Source organism: Gasterosteus aculeatus, chromosome 1, assembly GCF_964276395.1.
Source record: "Gasterosteus aculeatus chromosome 1, fGasAcu3.hap1.1, whole genome shotgun sequence".
NCBI lineage: Eukaryota > Metazoa > Chordata > Actinopteri > Perciformes > Gasterosteidae > Gasterosteus > Gasterosteus aculeatus.
Genome location: NC_135688.1, coordinates 19,030,694 through 19,054,434, shown reverse-complemented (window position 1 = coordinate 19,054,434; position 23,741 = coordinate 19,030,694). Strand labels below are relative to the sequence as shown.

General features: G+C 42.0%; 2 protein-coding genes across 5 annotated transcripts in view; one reads left to right on the top strand and one right to left on the bottom strand.

Annotated features, from left to right (window-relative positions):
* The first annotated feature begins 507 nt into the window (after positions 1–507).
* LOC120829726 (scavenger receptor cysteine-rich type 1 protein M130-like) lies at positions 508–7,188 on the top strand. 3 transcript variants are annotated; one of them, XR_013466507.1, is made up of 10 exons: positions 508–579; positions 1,379–1,423; positions 1,499–1,717; positions 1,859–2,104; positions 2,579–2,875; positions 3,020–3,337; positions 3,427–3,717; positions 4,482–4,811; positions 5,193–5,734; positions 6,573–6,972. XR_013466507.1 is itself a non-coding variant. In XM_078098510.1 (10 exons), exons 1-10 carry the CDS (start codon positions 534–536, stop codon positions 6,741–6,743), a joined length of 2,046 nt encoding a protein of 681 aa, XP_077954636.1. In that variant the 5' UTR covers positions 508–533; the 3' UTR covers positions 6,744–7,188. The 3 variants fall into 3 exon arrangements, 2 of the variants coding, with proteins under 2 accessions (XP_077954636.1, XP_077954637.1); XM_078098510.1 differs by having other exon boundaries at positions 5,652–5,734; positions 6,573–7,188; XM_078098511.1 differs by lacking the exon at positions 5,193–5,734 and having other exon boundaries at positions 6,573–7,188.
* A 1,343-nt stretch (positions 7,189–8,531) lies between these two features.
* LOC120833097 (leucine-rich repeat and fibronectin type III domain-containing protein 1-like protein) overlaps positions 8,532–23,741 on the bottom strand; it is a 278,724-nt gene continuing 263,514 nt past the window's right edge. For both annotated transcript variants that reach the window (XM_040200055.2, XM_040200217.2), the window contains 4 exons: positions 21,867–22,050; positions 21,056–21,272; positions 20,704–20,977; positions 8,532–9,822 (listed from right to left, as the gene is read on the bottom strand). In XM_040200055.2, coding sequence (XP_040055989.1) covers positions 20,853–20,977; positions 21,056–21,272; positions 21,867–22,050 — 526 coding nt within the window. In that variant the 3' untranslated portion in view covers positions 8,532–9,822; positions 20,704–20,852. The remainder of the gene's footprint in view (positions 9,823–20,703; positions 20,978–21,055; positions 21,273–21,866; positions 22,051–23,741) is intronic.

Sequence of the window (23,741 nt, the reverse complement as noted above, 5' to 3'; positions counted from 1 at the left end):
CAGGTAAACAGGCTTATTGATCTTATGGCACTGATTACATTAAGAATCAAATACTTCACCGGATTTGGTGGTCAGCTTCCACTAATAAAGCATCACACAAAATGTGTAGTGCCCTGCAGTTTATGCATGGTCAGCAGTTTTACAAACTAATCTGATTTCTTCAAAAAATACAGTGAGCACAATTATTAAATTTTCATATGATTTCCATCAGAACTTTAGCAAACGTCTGTATCGTTGAAGAAAGTGTCAAGATTATGATCATTGATACCTTTTTGAACTTGAGAAATTACCTATCTAGAAGTAAAAAAGTTTAATCTTTTTCAAAAAAAATTGACAGGATAATAAAATGTATTATTCAACATCTGTATGCGCATCTGTGCTCGTCATGAATCGTGTCCAGTTAAAGATCTTGTTAAAAGTCTAACATAAAAAAAAAATTCTGACTGGGAATTAGCAAAAAAAAAAAATGGGGTTGAACTATAAAAAGACAGAGAGCAGGGAGGGGAGCCAGTGACCGACACACAGAGTGGGACATGGACCAGAGAGTGCTGGTTGTGTTCCTGTTCCTCTGGAGCTCAGGTAGGACTCTTCTTTAAAGACCCTTATTTGAGACACAGAAAGCTGAGAGGAGCTGTGCTGTGTTTATGTACCTTTTTATGCCTTTGGCATAGTGAGATCAACTGATGACAATCAGTGATGTCAATTTCAAAGAATCATCTCACCTCCAAATTGTGGACCTCAATAACCTCTAATCTCAGGCTATGGCGGTGATTGGAATAGTTACTGTATTGTAATTGAGATGTTGCTTTGTTTGGCTTTTGCTTACCATGACTTTATAACTGCATGCAAATGCTGGTTTTGGTCTATGAAATGTACACAACACATGCGTTAAAGTAGTAGCATATCTTCTATTTATTTATATAAAGCAATTTAAAGGTGCTGTATAAATACTGTGAAGTATTAAAACTCCAAGGAGAAATGCACACCGCCCGTATTCAGACACTGTGCCTTTAAACGAGTCACCAGGACTCTTACAACCTCAAATACGATACCACAAACCTGTGAGTCCACATGGTTTTCTTTTAAAGGAGTAAAAACAGAGGTAATTACTTACTTTTTGTTTAATTGAATATATTGGGGTTGTTGGATATTGTTGTAAGAAAGCACAAAAAAAGACATTTGGCCCCCGATAAAAGAATACAGTACTTTGAGAATGAAGAGTCAACCATGAATTTGTAAGCTCTCAAAGTGTTAATGGCTTGTTTGTGTCATAATTCCTCCATAATAAACTTTGAATTAATGCTTTCACAGCGACTTTTCTTGCCGACCTGTGATCACCCTTTGATTTCTTTTTTTCTTGTCATTGCTTTCCCTTTAGGAGTCCTCCCAGGTCTCCAAACAGAAAAAAGAGATAATTTTGAAGGTATACAGATAGACATATACAAAAGACAATTATACATGATATAATTCAACTAATTACTATTTTAATTTTATCCAGAGATGACTGATGTGAGCTTGTCGGGAGGATCCAGTCGCTGTAATGGTCAGCTACGCTATGAAGATCGGAGGAAAGTTGATGACTACAATTGGGACCTTCAATTTGCAGCCATGATTTGTAAAAATCTGGACTGTGGTTCGGCTCTTCAGATTTCGTCATTCCTCCCTTTCCTGAAGAGGCACATGGATCTTTTATCCCTTCCAACAATCGAGTGCTCAGGTAACCACACCAGCAGCCACAACCCAAACACACACATTCACTGAAAGCTCAGAGGTAGGTTTGTTGCTGGAGGATCATAACTTCACATCCTCCATACTTCTAAAAACAAATACTCTGACTGCATGTTTTTGTCTTCATTAGACTCGGTCAGACTGGTGAATGGGACCAGTCTCTGTTCAGGCAGACTAGAGCGTAAGTCTGACCAGTCCAACCGTTCGTGGTCCTCAGTGTGTGAAGATGACTTTGACCAGCAGGATGCAGAGGTGGTCTGTAGGGATCTTGGCTGTGGGGCCCCTTCTGTCCTCCAGGGGGCGCTCTATGGAGACGGCGACAGCTCAGCCAGTAGCACCTGCTCTTCTGGCAAAGCTGTTGGACTCACCTGCTCAGGCAAGGGAGCTGTAACTTTGATATGAGTTTTTATTTTAATAGACCCTTGCGAGGCGTGAGCATTTTTTATCAATCCAGCGGTAATAAACGATGAATAGCTTTCAGACATCACTGCTGCCCTCGTATGGGTTTGATGAGTAGCTGTGTTAACTGGTGCATCTCCACAGATGTTTCCGTGGTTACCGGTAGTGATGACGGCTGATAAAAACACAAACAGAAGATGCATTATGGGGAAAGTCACCAATTTACTTGTTAGACACCAAAACCCAAACGGTTTTGATTGTCTCTGAATTCTGTAAAACCATAGTCCTGCTGTTGGCATATTGATTTTCATAGGCAACCATACAAAATAATGATTAAATCTTTTGACCCATCTAAAAAGTTTTAGCCAAACGCCATGTGTTGCCAGCATGCATAATCTGGGTCTGAAAATGTGACGTCATCTATTTCTAACTATTACTTCTAATCGCTCAGAGCCCAATGCCGTCAGGTTGGTGGGAGGATCCAGTCGCTGTGCTGGGGACTTAGAGATGAAAACACAGGGAGAATGGAGAAAAGTGCACGATGTAACGCAGTGGAATCTGAAGAAGACAGACATATTGTGTGGAAAACTGGACTGCGGCTCTGCTGTTTCAACAAGGAAGAAGACAATAGGCATTAAGGAATACATGTGGATCTTTGGATCAGCTTGTTTACAGCCCAACTCCGCAGTTAGGGAGTGTTTATCGTCGGCGTATCGGGTGCTTTCATTCATGGAGATAAATTGCTCAGGTAACAAAACACACCAAATTGTGTACTTTAGCTACTTTGATAATTTCTGCATTCGTTTGCTTACATTTACATTCTACATATTTTATCCAAAGAAATGTACAAACTAGGTAGCATTCAAGCTACAGTATCTTGGTCTTTCTTAAGAATCCGTCAGGTTGGTGAATGGGACCAGTCTCTGTTCAGGCAGACTGGAGGTGAAGTCTGACCAGTCTGACCAGTCCAATCAGTCGTGGTCCTCTGTGTGTGACAAGGACTTTGACCAGCAAGATGCAGAGGTGGTCTGTAGGGAGCTTGGCTGTGGGGCCCCTTCCTTCCTCCAGGGGGCGCTCTATGGAGACGGTAAGACTCCAATGTGGACCAAGGAGTTCCGGTGTGGAGGCAACGAGTCTGCTCTCCTGGGCTGTGGAAGCTCGGCTGGTAGCACCTGCTCACCTGGCAACGCTGTTGGACTCACCTGCTCAGGTAGAGGAGCTGCAGTTGGATTTTGGTTAAACTTAATTCTAAGCCAGCCACTTTCCCTCTTGTTTAATAACGTTCGTCTTTCCGAACAGAACCTGATGAAATCAGATTGGTTGACGGATCCCACCGCTGTATTGGTAGACTTGAGATGAAGCACGAGGGAGAATGGAGGCCGGTGGACGAGAATCAGTGGGACTTGGAGTCTGCTGCTCTAGTGTGTGGACAGTTGGCCTGTGGCGCTGTCCTTTCAATTGAAACAAAAGAAATGTCCCAACTAAATGCATGGCATGTCCAACTATCCTGTGAGCATGATTCCATGCTCAGGGAGTGTTCATTCATACAGCCTGGCTCTTCCTATGCCAATCTGGAGGTCACCTGCTCAGGTAACACTACAAATGGCTGCAATTTTAACAGGAATCAATCACCTTTCACGAGATTTCAGAAAGACACAATAACTGACAAACCAGTGGTCTGGATTAGCAGGATTAGCAGGATTAGGGTTTAGCGAGGTACCCCACCCCCCCTCAATAACAATAATAAACAACAAACATGAAATCTCATGAAGGTAAAGTCACAATCTAGGTTAAAAGAAACCTAGTTTAAACAGTTGGTTAAAGCATAAATGAATGAATATATTAACAAGCATTCCAGGCTGATCTAGATTCCACTTGTGTATTATATAGTAATGTGTAGTTTAGGGGTTTTCTTACGTCCTGTATGATTTAGGAGCAAAAAAAAGCTACAGTTTTAAATAGACTTCCATGTCTTTTAGTTGCATTGCACAGAATTGTTTAATTCTTAATTCACAACGACATTTATGTTTGCTAAAGATTAGTCGACAGTAATGTTATCAATACCTGTAGACTTACGTGACAGCGCTGGCTGCTCACTCCAGTTTCTCCAAATAGCTCCGCAGCATTGAAGCAAAAAGATACTTAATATGTTTGAGATGCAGCTAATTAAACCGCTAATTAGGGTGACCCTCAAAACCCTAAATGCATGATACCCGTTATGACATGTTATACTATTTAATTCCAGTAGGTGGACATACTTTGAGGGTGAAAAGTTGGTGAGAAATGGGTGTCCACATTGTTTTCACTTGAACATAAAAACATGGGATAATATCCTTTCATTTATTTGTCTCCAGATTTTCTGGTTCAGCCAAACATCTCCTTGGCCACCCACACTGACAGGGTATCCAACGCCATGCAGAAGGGATTTGAGGTTCTCATTGGCTCCGAGTACACCATCAGCTGCTCCATCCTGCCGCAGCAGCCAGGAGGCTCCTTCCAGCTTATTTGGAAAACATCTGCTGCATTGGAAAGCTTCACCCTGGCTGCTGTCAATCACTCTGCCCACTTCCAGTTTACTGCTGCTGACCCCACCCACCAAGGGGAGTACCGCTGTGTTTATCACCTCCATGTGTTCTCCCATAACTTGTCATCTGAGAGCCAGCCGCTCCGTCTCACTTTCTCAGGTACGTGATGAAGGATCCGCAATTGCTGTTTGTTGTGCAATATTTGCTTTGTTTCAACTATGTCAATATGTAACTATATGCAATTAGATTTTGTAATTCGGTGATGGAGCACCCTTTGTATTGTAAATTCATAAGTTGATATAGAAGTTGTTTCTATAGAATCAAATAAGCCATATGTGACACACAGCAGCTGCAAAGTACATGAGCCAGAGACTCTGAACAAGAGCCACAAAAGCTTTCTTGCTTCACTTACAAACATGTGATCCAAAGTGCACTGCTAAGATTATATTTCCAGAAAGACATGTCATGAGCTGCTCAGCTGCAGCCCATTAAACAGCATGTAACTCACTTCACATGCTGCCTTTCCCCTTCACTCTTCAGTACCACGGCTAATAACTCGCACTCTCCATGGCGTGTGAGCTGCAGCACAAGTGGACGTGTCTCTGGTCCTCCAGCCAGAGCTGAGCCTGCCACCTGCTCTGGATCAAACACGTTCACATATTGCTAGACAGGGATGAGGAAAAGTGATTGCAGCATTTAAGGGCAAAACTTCCAGCAGTGGTTACTTTTTAAAAAACTTGTCATGTTGCCATCAATGCTCAATAGATTTCAATGTGGACGTTTCATTAGTTAAAAATACATATCATACAATGTTAAAGAAAAACATGTGCACACTAGATAGATAGTGTTTGGAGGAGAATCCTTAAGGTTAACACTGTTGAAGAACTGCTGCACACTGTCTATTTTACAACAATACCAGGGCTAAAAGCTGAACATGACTCAAATAAAGCAGCTTCAGCTCCTGTGTGAACTGATGTCATCATTGTGTTTCTGTTTCAGCCTCTGTAGCTCATCTGCTCATCAGACTATTCGTTGTGGTGCTGTTTGTAGCGTCCAGTGCTGTGCCATATTGCTACTGCAAGGTACTGTGCAAATCAGAGGCAGTGGGATAGAAATGTGATATCCAAAAATACAAGTGTTCAGTTTACTCCGGGATCACAGTTTGATATTAATTTCATACTGCAGGGAAAATAAAAAGTACATCTTTTTCAGCAACCTAAACACTGAGGTTTCATATCCAAAGCTTTCCAGTAGCTCACCTGTCTCTCTCCTATTAAGCTGTTAATTTGAAACATCAGCAGAATAGTCTGTGGCAGAAATGCAGTTTCTCACTGATATGAGAGTAAGAACAAACAGAGCGACCACAAAGAAACAGAAAATAGTTACTATGTTGTTGTCATGATAAAATGAGCGCTCCCAATTTTTTTATGATTAAAGGATATAAACGTACTAAAGTTACCATTCGTGGTATTGGTAATGTCAGCCTTCCTTAATGTTTTTATCAGCTTGTGAAAATATATGGTAGCTACATGCTTTGAATTTGAGATAACCAAGCTCACGGCATAAACTAATAGAACTGTTTAGATCAGGCCAAGGTCCCCCAAACTAATGGCGAGAGCAACCTATTCTATTCTACAGAGTTTGGTCCGCCATCTTTTATTTTTGAGCTTTGCGCTCTTTAGACGTGAGCATAAACGCGATCTGATTGGCTGGTGCCTGCGCTGTCGTATCAGCATGAAAGGTGCTGTCAGTGAACCGGTGCCCGGCTTAGGAGAGCTGCTGTGGGAAGCTGACTGTGTGAATTGCGGACTGAAAGATAACGTCTTCTCCATCAATGTATTTGATTGCTACAATATGTTGGATTCATGTTAATGTTTATTAACTAACTCATAGACCTCTCCTTTCTTTTCTACTCTCCAGGCAAGGCAAGCAAAGATGCCAAACCCAGAGGACACAGACAACTTGGAGCTGGATTACCTCGGTGGTGGAGACAACTTGGTAAGCCAGGAGGAAGAATTCTCCACCCGAAGGAAAGCTCAGCTCTCACCCAACGTTCAAACCAGAGAGCGTCCATCTGAGGTCACCTTTTAATATCTCAGTCTGACCCTCTAGTCTGTCAGGTGAGATAAGGTTACAGTTATCCTCAGTGGTGGAGTAATGCAAAGGATAAAGAATATGAATGAAATATAAATACACCTTAAAAATAATATAATAGGAGGCAAGATCAATTCATAACAATGTACAATTGTACTTTTACCATTATATCTTTTTTTCCCTTAATTGTCTCATAGATATTTCATATTAAATGACTCCAAGTGTCTCATTGGTCTCTTTCCTGTCAGGTTTTTATTTAGTATAAAACAACCTTCAGGGATTCTGAGGTCAACTGTACAGTTACGTTTGCAGTATGTGTATTGCCACTGTTACTCCCTTCACCCCTTTCCCCCCATCTGTGCAAAAGTCACCTGGAATATGGATGCACTGTACAATTTGTCACTAATTGTGATTGATGATAAAAATGATCATGGGAGGAGAATGTGACTTTATTATTCTATATATTCTGCTGAGTTATGATTCTGAAAGATAATCAATAAAAAATGAGAATAGTGTAATACTAACTGTATCAATAGAATAATACCAATAGACAGCTATGATTGTATTCAATGTAATATAGTCAACTGAAATGCATGTAATACTTGATAGCACCACTTATATTGACCGAGAGACTTTCGAAATCCAAGTTACACTGAACGCACCATCCAGTGTAATACCTCATTGCACCACCATATTCTGTAAATAAGTACCAGAGCCAAAGTACAAATCAACAAGAGAAATCATTTTGTCAAAAGATAGTTGGAAAATGTCCCTTAACTTAGCAGTTTTCCATGAAAGTGTTTGCTAGCAGCCAAACAACACTAATATGGGACTGTAACTTCCTGTTAGTATGAGCACTCTTGGGGCTTCCAAAGCTTTTGTTCTCTGTTGGAAGGTTCAGAGGTTACGCGTTTGCCAGCCTGACAATCCCCATGAAGACAATCTGCTGATCCTGGTTGGCTAACAGTGTCGTCAATCTCAGGGAAATGGCTCAAATCTATAGCATAACAATTCCAATGAGGTGTCAATCACCATAATCGGCCGTGTAGAAAGAGCCTTGCGTAATGACAGGCCGTCTAGTTTTTTTTATTATGGTAAAATAAATAGAAGTCTGTTTAAACAAAAAACATGTATATATGCATGAGATATATTTAACACTCTTAGTGACAAACAAGTGATATTCAGAATATATTCTAAGGCACAAGGACTCAGATATCACCAAAGGACTAATTAAAAGCTCATAACTAATGTGTCAAATCGGAACATGAGCTTTTCTTATTCCCGACATGCTGACATCCACATTTGAAAGAGGGATGATGATGATACGCAGATATGCATAACTAATTTGGAGCTTTATTGAGGTACAAAATTAAGACACAAAATAATTTGCCTGTGTATGACGTTTGTTTTTCATGTAGTGGGTTTTTTATCCAAATCTAAAGGTCAGAAACATCAACCCTGTTCTCTTTTTTTCGCATGGTAATATTCCAATTTTTCGGAAAAAAAAATGAAACTCACCAATTAAGCACACCTCGTAACGTCGTAATCAGTTTTTCAGTGTGTTATTCTCAAGAAGGTACGAGGAATTTTCTTTAAGAAACAATCAACATGATAGTGTAAAACAAATATCCTGTTGTGAGAAAAACTACTTTGCCTCTAATTTTCCCACCACTGGACCACTGGATGTTTGTTTTGAATACTAGTCACCAAATAAATAAAGGGAATTGGCCAAAGACAAGGACGGCTAAAATCTGGTTAAGATCTGAATAACACAGACTTATAGACTTTTTTCCAAGAAAAATACCTTTTTATTTCATTATAAATCCACATAATAGTATCTATGAAAGCATAAAATCCCCATCTTGCATGTTGCTGTGGTTTTTTTCTCCTTATTGTGGTCATTTGTTTCGTAATATTCAAAGTAAATCATGGGTATCAAACCATCGAAGACTGTAAGGTGTATGTCACATACAAACACAGACACTGTCAAACTGCAAAGGGGAGCAAAGGGGGGAGGGAGTGGACGGGACAGTGTAAGTTCTGCTGGTCCATCTTTTAAAACCGCTTAATACATTTAACTCAAGCGCCAGTGTTTCTTACAGGTACAGTTTCTTTCCAGTGTCAAACGCAGAGCCAGAAATCATTGCTTCAAGCTTGGCTTGGGAGTTCCTGGTGGCTCCTTTCTCGGGACACTAAGGTTTTCTTTTTTAATACTCAAACAGAGAGAGAACCAGTCCCCCATGGACGCAAACACACTGATTATTTTGACACTTAAGTCATTCGGAGCCAGAAGAGTTAGATTGGTAATACTGGAGAGTATACTTTTCAGTTGTTTATGAAAACGAGATAGAGAGAGTACGTGAAGACATATGTTTAAAGTGCCAGAGAAATTCGGTAGTTTGACAGTTTGTTGTTGATGGTTTGAGACAAGACACTTGACAATGTGCTTGTATTTTTAATCCAAGGCCCAACATTAATATTCTCTTTGATAATAGAGAGGTGTGCTTTTGGGAGTCTGCATATTCTCCCATTTCTCTTGTGATGCTCTCATGATACTGAAGAAACCCTTTGGCATTTGACTGTACGCTGGGGGGAGAGAGAGGTGCGGTGCCACCGAACCATCAATAAACCACAAGCAAAAAGATCCTGGAAGAATGTGATAAAGGGTATCGTCAGTAATCCAGAAATCCCTTCAGTGTGTTCCCAGAGCAACATTAAGTGTCAAATGCCAAAAATCCCTGCTAGACCGATAAGAGCCCCATCAGATCATTGGATACTTCCTTCAAAAAACAGAAGAGATTCCAGAACATATTCCCTTCCGACTCCTCTGATTCAAGGTTCCAAGCTTCAGTTAAGCACCGATCCCGAGCCGGGTTCAAAGCCCGGAGCCAGACCCGAATCCAACGGTGGCTGAACTCTTCTGCTGTCGTCAGGAAGGCTGCTTTTCCTCCTCCGGCTTCCCACACAATCCTTGTATCCCATCTGGTTCTGAAGTGGTGTGAGGGGTTGGGCGTGTGTGTCTGGGTCGAATACCTGATCATCGGGGCTCAATAGAAGGACGTGACCGTGAAACCCACTGGGAAGAGAAAAGAGAGGGAGTATAGTGCATCATATTTCATGAACAGTCAGGTTTGTGAAACCTTAATATTAATTGGTGACTTTCATGTTCCTGCCTTTCACATTAACTGAGTACATGATCCTATGACTGGAATTGTCTTATTTCTGTTTGTTTGGAAGTGGACTAGCTTTTCCTCAGCTCATGTAGAGTTCTTGTGCATGCTCATTCGGTATCGGCTTATTGTTATTGAACCTATACGCACGTGCAACATCTTCCAAAAAAAGAGTGCAAATATCCTCTCTAACCTTGCCCATAATCAGAAAAGCACCTTGCAGTGTCTGCATGGTTTTAGAAAGTTGTTTTTCAGAGCAGATGACTCATTGACTTCTTAGCCAACTGTTGAGATTTCAATTTCTAATTTTGCCAACAGGGGGCCCTCAATGTTCAGTGAATGCCATAACAGATTCACTAGTAGCAGGGAGGAGAGCCGCAGAGTCCTTTCCTTCACTACAACTCATCCTAGAAAAAAACAAAAGATCTTTATGTTAATAATCATTACGATTTGGCTGTTAGTGCTTTGTTTTCCCCCTGTACAAGAAAAGTGTGTACAGATTTATTATAAATAAATGATAAACTGACATAAATTAATACATTTTAAAGCTGCAGGGCAGCCGAAGGATCTGTAAGTGGTCAGCTGCTACAAAGAACTGTGAGACTGAGAATAAAAGTAAACGAAATAATGAATCATTAAAGGATATACATTTGCATATTTCTTACCATACTTCAAACAAATGTTTTAAAAAGCTATAGACAATCAGATGGTACACTCTATACTTAATTAAGTGGGCTACTTTGTGAGGGAAATTATTTAAAATTAACATTTTTATGAAATTAAAAAATCTTCAGTGTTTTGAACAATCCTCCTTTAACCACCATTCATCCATCAGGTCCTGTATTCTTCATGGGGAAATTTGGAAATAAAACCCCCAAACTAAATATTCAGCAAGGATATTAATACAAAGTCATTCAATTAATCATGTGCTATGATGCAGAGACAGAGGATGATGATGTTTAAAGCTGCAAGCAATGACCGAGAGGAGATGAAAAAGGAGAAAGTGACGAAGGAGTAAGGGAGAAAAAGGGAGGAGGGGAGGAGACTGCTTACATAATGGGAGGGAGAGCTTACATAATGGAGCGACACCAATCTGCATACTGTGGGGTATCAGGCCATTAAAATATGGCCCAATAAAGAGCAGTAATGTTGTTTACTAAGGCAAGGCGATATTTACAGAGCACTTAGAGGCAGACAAACTGCAGGCCAGCTAATGGCAGCTCTCTCTCTCATTTTCTCCCCCCTTTTCTCTCACCCCATCCATCCCCATATTTTTTTTGCAGGCGTCTCCGTCAAATGCACATCAAAATGTGCTTTTGATACATACAATTGTTTTAGCAAAACATGGATCTGATTAAACAGTGAATTCTACTATGATTCTAATATATATGTGCAATGTGTATAGGTACCACTATCTATGCAACCAAGTCAATAAACACATTTGAAAGAATATCCAAATCTTATTTCACATATGCGTGACTTGAATTAGGATATTCCGATCGTTTTCCTTCCCTCACCCGGCTCAATGATTTCATTCCTTTCTTTGACCTACACACTTAAAACAGTCACAGACTGTTTAGTCAATCTAGAGAGTTGGAGAAAGAGAAAGCAGCAAATTGTAACATATTCTAATAAGATATGGACAATAATCAATAAAAACATAACGAATAAAAGCATCTATTTAGAGACTCAGTGAGCTATATAGCTGGGCATTAACTTTCTATCTGCAGACTTCAGCTCATTTTTTTCACATCCAATCTCCCCCAATCCCACCTTCCACCACCTCCCCCTCAATGTTCATTTTCTCTTCACCTCTCTTTGTCCCTCCATCTCTGCTCGTCAATAACCGAGTCTCCAGGCTCAGTGACTCATCTGTGCTTCTTCTCCGTTTGCCTTGCTGTGTCTACGTCTCACCAACTAAACACAAGTCCATAATCCTCCCCCCTTCTGTTGCTCTCTCTGTCTCTGGATAGCTCTCTCCCTCACAATCCGCCCGTCTGTCCTGCTCTGCCTCGCTGCCTCCTTTCCACACTCCCTTTCAGATGGAGATTGAATTGAGTTTGGCTTTGTTTTATTTCATTTTAGTCAAAGGGTTTTTGAGATGCCAGCGGCAATGTTATTCGGCAATTTTTATTCAAATGCCTCCCTGTGAAAACAGGTATCGGGAAAACAGCCGAGCCTGAGCTGAAGTTTCACTTCATTCTCTTGGTGTGCATTCACAAGATTGCTTTAGGGAGCAGCGGTGTAGACTTTAAACCTTACAGACCCTTTCTTCTGTTGAGTGTTCACAATTATGCTTTTGCGGCCTGCCGACGTGGTAGATTTTGGAGGGCTACAGATGAAATGTACCTGCACAGATATCAGCTTGGATAGCCACAGTAAAATGATTAGCACCTTCACATTCACATTCATACTGACAAATTGGGACCGAAATCCCAAACGCTGTTTCACGTATTCATTCAGGGCCTGAAGTGTCGACATTTGCTTTTTCTCCACTCTGTAATCTCACTAGAGCAATATATTTTGCAGATTGGGCCATGTGCAGATGACACGCAGTTTGTGGTGCCATCGGCAGCTGCTATTCTTCATGGAAAAAAAACGTCAAAAAAGTGTTTTTAAGTAATTTAATGGCGAGCACAATGTGAAGATCTCAGAGCAACTTGACCATAAAGCAGTGGTTCTTAGACCCAGGGGCGGCACGGTGGGGGGATTCCAGCCTCATCGCCAACCCTAACATACAGCCATGGTAAAAAAAAAAAAAAAAAAACGAAAGCGAAACCGACATGAGGACTTGACATCCGTTGCGCTTGAACCGCGACCCCCAGAGCGGCTCAGGTTACAGGTAGACAAGCGCAGCAAAAAGGCAAAGAGTGAGGGAGAGAAGAGAGAGAGACACACAGCATCAGAAAGACAGCAAAAAAGACAAAAAATGAAATATATTATATATATATAATATTTGCACTGTTGCCAACTTCAACTTATAATATTTTTAAATTTAAATGTAAATGTAAGTTACATGTAGAAATACCTTTACAAAATCTAATCAAACACGGAAGAGTAAAGTGATATATGTACTTTTTTATAAATAAATAAAAAAAATTGTTTAATATTATAATGCAATTAATTAAAAACCAAGAAGGAACAACCCCATTTATTTTTTCCTTTTTGGGGGGGTCTTACAATTCACAAAGGGGACCCTGATACAAAAAGTTTGGAACCACTATCCTAAGGAAAGGCAAAATGATGACGATGTTTTAAACATTCATCTCAGTCGACAAACTTCCTGCAAAGCTACTCAGTGTAGTTGTATCTCGTTAAAACCTTTACCTATTTTTGTTTTAATTTTTGTTTTTATATGTGCATTTTGAGGCTGGTTTCATCCATCATTATTAGCTATACCTGAGGAGATTACATTCTAGGTGATATTCTATGGAATTAGGGAGGGGGTGAACCCGGACAAATCCAACAACCAGTGATCGTTCAGCCAGGAGACGTTATTTGTCACAGACATCCTGTTTAAATCAGAAAGGGCCATTCTGTTGTTTTTTTAGCTTAAACAAAACAGTTTTCCTAAACCTAAAGAAGAAGTTGTATTGCATACATTAGTTTCCAGTGTGCTCATTTGGGAGCACACAGCTGTGTCTAATACCATTCAGCTCCAACACAGGAAGGAGTCTTATGTACAATACCAGTCAAACATTTGAACACAATTTCTCTTTCAATTCAATGAGAAAGTGTTGACTGGTGCTGTATATTGTGATAGAAAGGGGCACATGGGTTTACAATTGGATTAGAAGCCGCCAACTCTCGCTGGCTTTTTGAAATATGTAATAATGACACAATGCCGATGTTCATTTCAGTAATACTTGGTTACCCATCACTTGAAGGCTTTTTAATTTAATAGCACGATATCTTTTTTTAGATTTGTTCTCTTCATTGCGTTTTTCACTGGTAAACAAATGAAAAATAAGCTACTGCACGTGTCACCACTGGGTGTCACTGTGGCTCAGCGTGGGGCTCGCAGCCTGTTGCCCCACGTGGGAGCTCTGTGGCAGTCGCTTACACTTTGGTCACAGTGCCAGACTTCGGATAATAAAAGCACACTGATGCCTTGTGGCTTATGGGGGTGCTTGGTGATGCTATCAGCCTGAGTTTGTCTTTGTCTCTCCTCCCTGTCTCTGTGGTGCTCGCGGTTGGGTGCCAGGATCGTATTGGAGGGAGCCAGGAGGTGTTAAGTTGGGGTTCATATTTCAGTACCGTGTGTGGCCTTTCTTCATGTTTCCTTTATGTGCTGTGGAACCTTTACACCTCCAAAATATTCACTCCGAATCAGGCCTGGAAGACATTATTATATTTTAAGTGTTTTTTACATAAGCATACTAGATATCAAATTACTACTACATTTACTTATTACTGACAGCCTGTACCGATCTTGTTCCGCGGAATAAGAAATCGGTCACACCTTTCCTGCCGAGCTCTGTAAAAAACACATTACTTCCTGTGTTGACGTTGAGTTCAGAGAGCTGGGCTATGAAACTTAATGACCAAAAGGTTGCAGCCCAAGAAGACGTTTACATTGACAGAGACATCTCTACAACCACGGATCTTTTTTTTGCCCGGCTATTCAATTTGCAAGTTTAAACACTTAATTAGCATGAATACCGTAAGTCTGAAAAGTACGAAGGCAACGTCCACAAGCACAAATGGGATTAATCTTGCGCACAACGCAGGTTTTTCTCCTCGCATTCGCCACATAATCATGCAAAAATCATGTAAAAGTCAAGTAATATTACAATTAAAGTATTCACCCCCTTGTGCTTTTGTCTCCATTGTGTACAGTTACAAACTGTAGTTCAATTAGACTGAAAGACTTTTTGCTATTCTTTTAGCACCTCCTTTCACGTTTGCTGTGTCTCCCACATGCATTGTGGTAACCTTCCAAACAGGATTTCTTATGGTTTACTTTCAACAGTGGCTTTCTTCTCGCAACTCCATAAAGGCCAGGTTTGTTGATTACACGATTAATAATTTGTCCAGTGAACAGATTTTTCCACCTCAGCTGTGGCTCTTTGCAGCTCCTCCAGAGTCACGATGGGTCTCTTGGTCTCTTCTCTAAATAATTTTCTCCTTGTCAGCTTGGGTGGACGGCCTTCTCTTGGTAGGTTTTTGGTTGTGCCATATTCTTAAAATCTTTTGAAGATGGATTTATGGTGCTCTGTGAAATGTTCAAAGCTTGGCATATATTTTTATAACCTAAGATGGCTTTATACTTACAACCATATACTTACTTGCAGCTATAACTTTATCCATTAACGATTTAGGAGCTCCTAAGTCTTCATCTTTGTTTAGGAATGGAGAACAGCAGTATTCATACTGAGATTAAACTGCAGACAAGTGAACCCTATTTACTAATTACGTGACTTGCAAATGGGACTTGTGAAGGCAATTGGTCGCACCAGATCTTTGTTGTTACAGTAAAGGGGGTGAATAAATATACACATAACACATTAACAGATTTTTAATTGGAAATTATTTGGAAATCCACGTAGACTCTCCCCGACTTCCAGATGAAGGAATATTTTGTTTCGGTCCATTACATAAAATCACAATGAAGTCAATTTTAATTTGGTTATACCATGACAACATGTAGAGAAGTCCAAGGGGGTGAATACACTTGTAAGGCACTGTGGGTGTGTTTGATTTGCACACCCAGGACCTTGACGCATCAGCGCTGGCGTGGATGTCATATTTGCTGGTGGACTTTGACCACCTACTAGCCTTCATGTAAAAGTTCTGAAATTCACAAATGACACAGTCAGATTGTTGAGTTACTTCCTTACACAAGAGGGAACGCGAGTGTTCCCGCTCGATGGGCCTATTGCCGGCGAGGCATTCTATACCCACAGGTTGAACTCTTTTGCGCCACTGAGCGACTGATGCTATGTATCCAGTTCTCTTCAACGGACTAATGGTGAGGTGAAGTGAGGAAGGTAATAAGATACTTGTTGCCTATATCAGCATTGTTTACCATGAACTAAGTTTTTGGTTTGACCATACCTCTTTGCGACCAAGCCCATTTTTGTGGCCTCTACATACCATGATAAAAAGTGTATTAACTCTGAAACTACTTTGTCTATCTGGACAATTTGTCACGGTTTGGGTTTGTTTCATGTCTTATTTTGTAGTTTTCTGGGTAACTTCACTTCCTGCCTTGTCCTGTCATCCCCTGTGATTGTCTGATTGTTTCCACCTGTGTCCAATCACCTGCGCCTCCCTAGTGTCTCTTGTCACTTGTCGCGTCATTGTTGAATGTTTTGGATGTTCCTGGTTCCCGTCTGTATTTTTGCACCTTGGCCCCTTTTGGATTTTGCCTATTAAAGTCTTTTTGTTTTTTGAAAGTCTGCGTTTGAGTCCTGCCTTCACCGCATCCTGACACAATTATTGTTTCTGTCAGGACAACGGAAAACCCCTGCGTAAAATGACGCTCAAGACCTTCTAGCTTCTAGCTTCAATAAAAAAAACAAAGATGCACCACCGTGTACCAATTATCTGGACAAATTTGCATAACATATTTACCAACTTGCTGCAGTTGTGTTCGGAGCATTTTCAAAGTGAAGATTGTAGACAAGATTCTAATATTTGTTCGTGATGAGTACAGGATATTCTTGTTGTAAGTGGTTCTGTTTTTTCCCCCTATATGGGAGACGTGCGTCACAAACAGGTTTCAAAAAGAACCGGCCAACCTTGTTGTGTGTATGTGTGTGTCTACTAGGAGAGGATACTCGCAGCATTTTGAGGAGCAGTGAGTCATAATGACCAACAATCTCTCTCAGTTCATGTGTTGGACAGAAAGCAGGTTTGTGTGTCTGTGCTCATGGTAGATGTCAAACCCACAGAAACAGTCTAAAGCCAGCGGGGGCTGCTGAGATTGTTTCCATTAGAAGAAAAAGTGTAGTTCTGCATGTGCGTTTGTGTGTGCGTGTGTGCATCTGTAACGGAGTTAGAAATACACTGTCATTTTCAATGTATTGTATCTTATTTTTGGTTATTATTCAACAATCTTGTTGAGCGTGTGTGTGAATTTTATTTTGATGAGTCAAATTTGCGGAAATTGCGATTCATCTCTCCTGCGCCTCCTAGGCTTCCGTTGTCCCGTTTTTCCTTCACAGTAGCGTTACTCTGTTGAAGGTAAGTTGAGAGAAAAACGACGTCGCACTATTTCGCTATGTTCTTAAATATAACTGTTAACATCAGCTACCATTAGTGTGGGTAACATGACCACGGTTCTCAGCTGTGGTGCGTCATTATTCTAGACGATGGAGTGGTGATAAAAGTATACGTTTGGTCATTGTTTAATTTCGCGCCGTTTGTACTCGCTATAGACCCTGTGTGTAGGGAGCTGATGTGCGGAGACCAGAAGGCAACGTCTGTGTTTTATTGTCTTCTGCAGGTATGTGTTTTCTTTTGTTTTAATGCTGAATTTTTGCAGTTGTCACTGTTATTTATTTTGTTCACTTGGGGTTGTTCTCCCCTTTTTGTCACAATTTGGATCTTTGACAAGCTATAATTTAGATTTTGCGGTAGTCCCGTTTTTCCTTCACAGTAGCGTTTCTCTGTTGAAGACCCTGTGTGTAGGGAGCTGATGTGCGGAGACCAGAAGGCCATGTCTGTGTTTTATTGTCTTCTGCAGTAGCAAATAAATGATGAAAAGATCAGTACCTGAGTCGACTACTTCCATGCCCTAAACACATCTGTTACACATCCACAACAAACTTTGTTTTTCATTGGTAGGAAAGGTGGGACAATATGTTTTTGTTTTTTTACAATTCACACATGACCATCATTCTGGGACATTTCCATCTTGCTCCATTCGACCCATGCCATGGCAGAGCAGGAGTAGATGGGGTGAGGGACCGTCCATAGAACACAGCACGATCTCTCTTCTTCTCAGCAATGGGGTGCATAAGAGCTTTGTGATATATACCAGGATACTGTCAGAATCTTAAAAAATCCTGTGATATTAATTTTTGGCCATATTGCCCGACACTAACTGTACATCTCATCTTCAACCTCTTGTCAGGGGTCGAGTGGCGGGGGTAACAGTTCCAGCAGGGGACCCCAAACTTGCCTTTCCCAGGCCACACCTACCAGCTCTGACTGGGGGATCCCAAGGCGTTCCCACGCCAGTGTGGAAATATAATCTTCACCTAGTCCTCGGTCTTCCCTGGGGCCTCTTCCCAGCTGTCTGTACCTCTTTAGGGAGGCGCTCAGGTGGCATCCTTACCAGATGCCCAAACCACCTCAACTGACTCCTTTCAACGCAAAGGAGCAGCGGCTCTACTCAAAGCTCCTCACGGATGCCTGAGCATCTCACTCTATCTCTAAGGGAAAGGCCAGCCACCCTCTCAAGGAAACCCCTGTTGGACGTTTGTACCAGTGACATGGTTCGTTTGGTCAGGATCCATCCTTCATGACCATAGGGTTAGGGTAGAAACCAAGATTGACCGGTAGATTGAAAGCTTTGCCTTCAGGAACTGTTTTTCGGTGTGCACAACGGTGCGGTAAAGCGAGTGCAGTACAGCCCCAGATGCTCCAATTCTCCGGCCAAACTCACACTCCATCTTACCCCTCACTCTCGACACCGAGGTACTTCAACTCCTTCACTTGGGGTAAGGACACATTCTCTAGGCAATCTATCGGTTTTCTGCTGAGAATCATCACGTCGGAATCTTACAAAATACTGTGATCCGAATTGTTGGGCCATACTGCCCAGCCCTGACTGTACATCATCTGGGTATTAATAAGCACAGCTGGTAACAAGCACAAGGACGCTGCGCAGGAGAGAGCGGATCACATGCGAGCCGAGATCTCTCTCATCATTGAGCTCACAAGAAGAAGATCATTAAGAAGACGTGGAACGGCATACAAGTGTCAACATCATTTTAAACAGCAGGCAAGGTTGATGTTACAATGCACTGGAAACGAGGCAGGCCAGTACAGAGAAGAATAGAACCAAAGACGGCTTTAAAACCCCTTCGTCAACTCGCACAGGGCACATCGGAACCACAGGCACAAAGGACCCGTCTTGCCTGTTCACTTCAACAGGAGGGGATCCGACAGCGCCACATTGGACAAAACAATTAACAGAGATAAAGGAAAGATAAACAGCTCATCGATTGTGTGAATGGGGAAGAAAGTTCTCCAGAGCTTTGAGTTATTTGTACACCTCACCATTTACAAAGTATCAGAAGATAAAGAGAAGAGCCGTGGCAGAGCAGAACAGACAAACAAAACCACTTTGAGGTGAGTTATGAAAGAAGAAGAGAAGGAATGCATCAAAACAAGGAGGCAGAAGAAGTAGTGGAGATAATGTGTTTGTCTATGGGGGAGGGGGACTCTGAATAGTCACATTCCCGCTTTGAAGTGATTTCAAGTATCAACCCAGTAAACATTTAAATTCCTACACAGAACTTCTCCTCGTGCTCCCCGAAAAATCAAGGAAACTCAAGTTTGGGCAGAGCTGTGAATTTACTCACACTACTGGTTACGTTAGAGGTTGTATTCCCAAAGTTACCTCGAGACTCAGCTTAGTATTACTAATGTCAAATCACAAGCATCATCCCCATTCTACTTACTGTCCGATTAAAGATTTTACAAGGCCTGAGAATTATAAACAATCTGGTGACCCAATTTTCTCTCGTGTGTTAATAACGTGAGGTGAGGTAAATGGTTTTGGCAACAACAAAAGGCCACAGGGTCGCCCAGCTCTGGGAGTGAATATGATAAAAGACCTGCTCTTCTTTGAGCACTATTGTGGTGATGATAATGGTGACGATGATGAGATAAATTCACCTTCAAAATGGGCTTCAGCTTTTGAAACAATGCAGTGGATTCATAAGCTCCGATTCATGTCTACGAGTGGCTTCTTCACAGCAATGGTGGCTCATGAGTATTGTAGTCTCAAACCACAAATAATACAAATGGAGGCATGATTTTGAAATTCAAAAACACAATGGCTCAGAAACTAGTGGCATTTACAGTATTACTACTTGGGCACAAGTGGCTACGCTTCATTCAAATTAATGAAGCAAATACCAGTAGAGATACTTCCTAAATAATGGATAATAAATGGATTCAATGACTACTATCTGTGATGTAGGTATGAGTTAATCTCCTAGGTATCGATGTCATGGTGATTTATTCCTCACAAGTTCTATAGGTGATTGGTACAAGATACATCTGTGTGTGTGATGCATAGATAGATTTAATGGTGAGTGCCTATTGTATTCAACCTGCGTACCAGCAACACCCACACAGACTGTGTGTGTGTGTGTGTGTGCGCGCCGGGTGAGGGACTGTTCATTAAAGCGTGTTTTTCTGATGGAGGAATGATCAGACGGCTCTCAGCGGCGCAGGTTCAATGAACTTTGTGCGCATGGTTTACTGAAGCTGCCCACTGCCGACCCTCTCTGTCCCTTCCTCTCTCAGTGCCCGTCTGCTTCAGATTTCAATTTCAAACAAACTTCAAATGAAACTCTCCCTCTCGCGTTCTCGCTCTCTGCACTGCTGTGTACCCTATTTAACTGAATTCATTACTAATGGCAGCAGCAGCATCAAAAAAAAATTGCAAGGTGCTTGTTAAGTGTCTGCGAGCACACGCTGATGACCAGAACAGTGGGCCGGACCACATCACCTGACCCTACAGGTGCTGATATTCTGCTGCTGTTGAATATCACTGGTCATCCTCCCTTCCCCCACCTCGTACTCGCCCGCAAGCAGCTACTCACCAATGAAAAGAGTGTCTCCTCGGCGTTAAGCGGAGTTCGGCTTGAGACGCCAACAAAAAGAAGAAAAGAAAAAGTGGGCGCGGCGATGGAGTATTGGTTTGGGCTCAGAGATTGGTGAGTTGTGTTTTTGACTGACAGAATCTTGTGTGTTATTGGGAGATGACGTCATCGTCGTGGGTGGGATTTAAGTCTACTACGGTCGTCCCTCGAAGCGAAGCTCCTCCCATCCCCTCTGTGGACGATGACGGTTGGGAGTTTTTATTAGTGCCTCCACCTAGAGGACGAAGAGAAGGAGGGGCATCGTTAAGACAAGTCACATATTTGGTTCCCCCCCCGTTTGTCCTCCACTTACCCTGGCCTGCCGAGGAGGAGGATGGTGGCAGGGCGTTGGCTCCTCCTCCTCCCCCTCCTCCGTTGGTCTGGGAGCAGACGTTGGCGTGGCGCGCGGCGGCTTTCTGCTTGTAGTGGTTACTGTGCAGCTTGTACTTCATCAGGAGGATGAAGATGAAGACAAGGACAGAGGCAACGATGATCCCTCCGATGATGATGATCATGGTACCTCCCAGGAACTGGACAAGTAAATCCAGAGGGATAGTTAGACCAGTGGGCAGATCATACAGTGCAACCTCGCCTCTCACTGAGATGATTTATCAACACCATAACATCCAAAAATCAAACAGACTAAAAGAATGACCCAAAACCAACACGCTTTACCTTAATTAAAGCTATTGAGAGCTATTTAAGTCCGTCCTTGACCAAAGAAACACAAGTTTATTCTGAACAACAGGCTCAGAATAGATAAAACTTCAGTAAACTGCCGTTCCATAAAAATGCATATTTAACCATCTATGAAATTACAACATTACAACGTTCCCATTTGGCGTGATTACAGAAAGCTTCAATTTAAATAACTAAAATAAAAAATACTAAAACAATTGGAATGTCTTATTTAGAGAGATTTGCTTTGTTTTTTTTAAACTCTCAATAACTGAAGAAAGACTAAATGAAACCTCAGTAAAACATAAACCGCTGAGCACTGTGTGAAAGACTCTTCAAGCACCACGATAATAGGGACGACACTATCGAACACTGTCTCCATTACCAAATTGGGAGGTTTGGGAAAATACATTTGTTTGTCGCTGCTCGGTGAGTAACGCACTTACCTGGTCTCGTATGGAGTGGCAGCGGCCGTACTCCGTCTCCGTGGAGAAGGACACGCAGCCCACCAGCTTGGTGCCGGTCAGAGCGGTGATGCCGTCATCGTAGACGGCCAGGACACACAGCTCGTACTCCCGCGATGACGCTAGGTCGCTCAGCAGGAAGTACTTGTGGTTGGCTGGGATCATCCTGAATGAGAGGAACACACACAAAAACATGATGGTCGGGTTTGTGACAAAACAACGACGCTGTGACCGACGCCGTGAGGACGCCATCATCTGTAGGAGACAAAGGTCATGGTCAAGAAGTCTGGAGCCATCTGCAATTGGACCATATAGCTTAGATAAGTGTTTCTTAACTGGTGGAAATGAATCACGCATGCTCGGACCCGCCACCCGCTGAGCGGGCAGGTTTCCTGTCGAGGCGGAGGGGTTTGTCTGCTCTGACTGCAGCCGAGGAAGCACAGACTGCAGAGGTCCGATGAATTCCTCGTAGCACTTATCTCGTGCACGTTTTTCTTGTTCTGTCCTGAGAGTACATTATTAATGTTCCAGTAATTACAGCCATGGAGCTTAACTACAGGAGCAGAAGTCTATGTTTTCTCTTTGTGACTACTGCAATTATTCCGAGCCGGGGGAGGAGGGCGGAGAGCCCTGCCGCTGTGCACGGAACGCGACCGACGGAGGCACTGAGAAATACGTCTCCTACAAATGCCCAAGCAATTCAGTCCTTGAGCCGTGCAATAACTTCACGAGTACCAAATTGTGGAAAAGACCTATTCTATTGTTGTGTGGGATGGAATTTTCCCTCTGCTGTTGTCCAAACTTTCAGAACAACTTTTGAGTGTTACTTGTACTCGCAGCCACGTTCAGACAACCGGGCCTCTCAGGCAGAGGAGCCTGGAACTCTGACACCTGCCAACCTGCACCCTATGTGCACTTCTGCCAAATCGCTTACGTTTTTTACTAATGTTCCAAGTCTATTTCAAGGGCGCCACGTTTGATTGATCTTCTGTTATGAGCATGACATGAGTGGCATTACTCCACTACTTGAAGAGGTTAATATTGACTAAAAATCCAACCAATTTTAATAAAAAAAAGGGTAAAAATGACTTTAATGTTGTTTGCATCCTTCTCATTCAAAATGAACCGTGAAAACTAAACCTGCTTCTGTCCCTTATCGTTCTGTCTCCGTCGATTCCTATCTAATCAATATCTGATAACCCTCATGTGGACATGTTTAGTATTAATAAAATGGTTCGGTTTAAGATTGAATTTGTTGTAGAAAACTGAAGTGTAATGGGAAAATGATATGTGACCCTTTTAGATGCTTCATTTGTATAACCAGTTTATTAGTTGCAAGTGCTTAGGTCACAAAGGCCCTGACATACGAACTGATGTCTCCCACTTGGATTAGATGTTTCCAGCGGCATAGCTGTAGAGACGGAACAAAGTGTTTGTTATGTCTATGACCACCTTTGTTTTAGCATGTTGGGAGAGCAAGGACGCGGTCAAAGAACTGATGTGTCTCACATGGACAAGGTGTTCCCAGTACCCTGGCTGTAGAGACTCAACAAGATGGTTAACGGTTTCTGTTGACGCCACCGAAATCTAAGTTTAGGTATAAGAACTGCCTCGATGTGTTGGGAAGAAAAGGAGGTTCTTGACAGTCTACTGACCACGTAGCTGTTGTGACCCTTTTTCCCTTGCAAGGAAATAAACGGAGAAAAGACATACTTGACTCAGAGCCTTTGATTCTTACTTAACGATTGTCTGTGCAAAATCTTCCACCACAATTTGGTGTCAGAAGTGGGATCGTTTGAAGCTCCGTCGGGACTCCGAGGACGTCCGGGAAGGGGCCACTTCAGGATCCACCAAACG

What these genes read in the sequence shown, in the direction of transcription:
- LOC120829726 (XM_078098510.1), top strand. Translation starts at nt 534, where the DNA reads ATGGACCAGAGAGTGCTGGTTGTGTTCCTGTTCCTCTGGAGCTCAG. An exon ending in TCCAACAATCGAGTGCTCAG is followed by an intron (nt 1,718 to 1,858) that starts GTAACCACACCA and finishes TGTCTTCATTAG; the next exon opens with ACTCGGTCAGACTGGTGAAT. An exon ending in TCTGGAGGTCACCTGCTCAG is followed by an intron (nt 3,718 to 4,481) that starts GTAACACTACAA and finishes ATTTGTCTCCAG; the next exon opens with ATTTTCTGGTTCAGCCAAAC.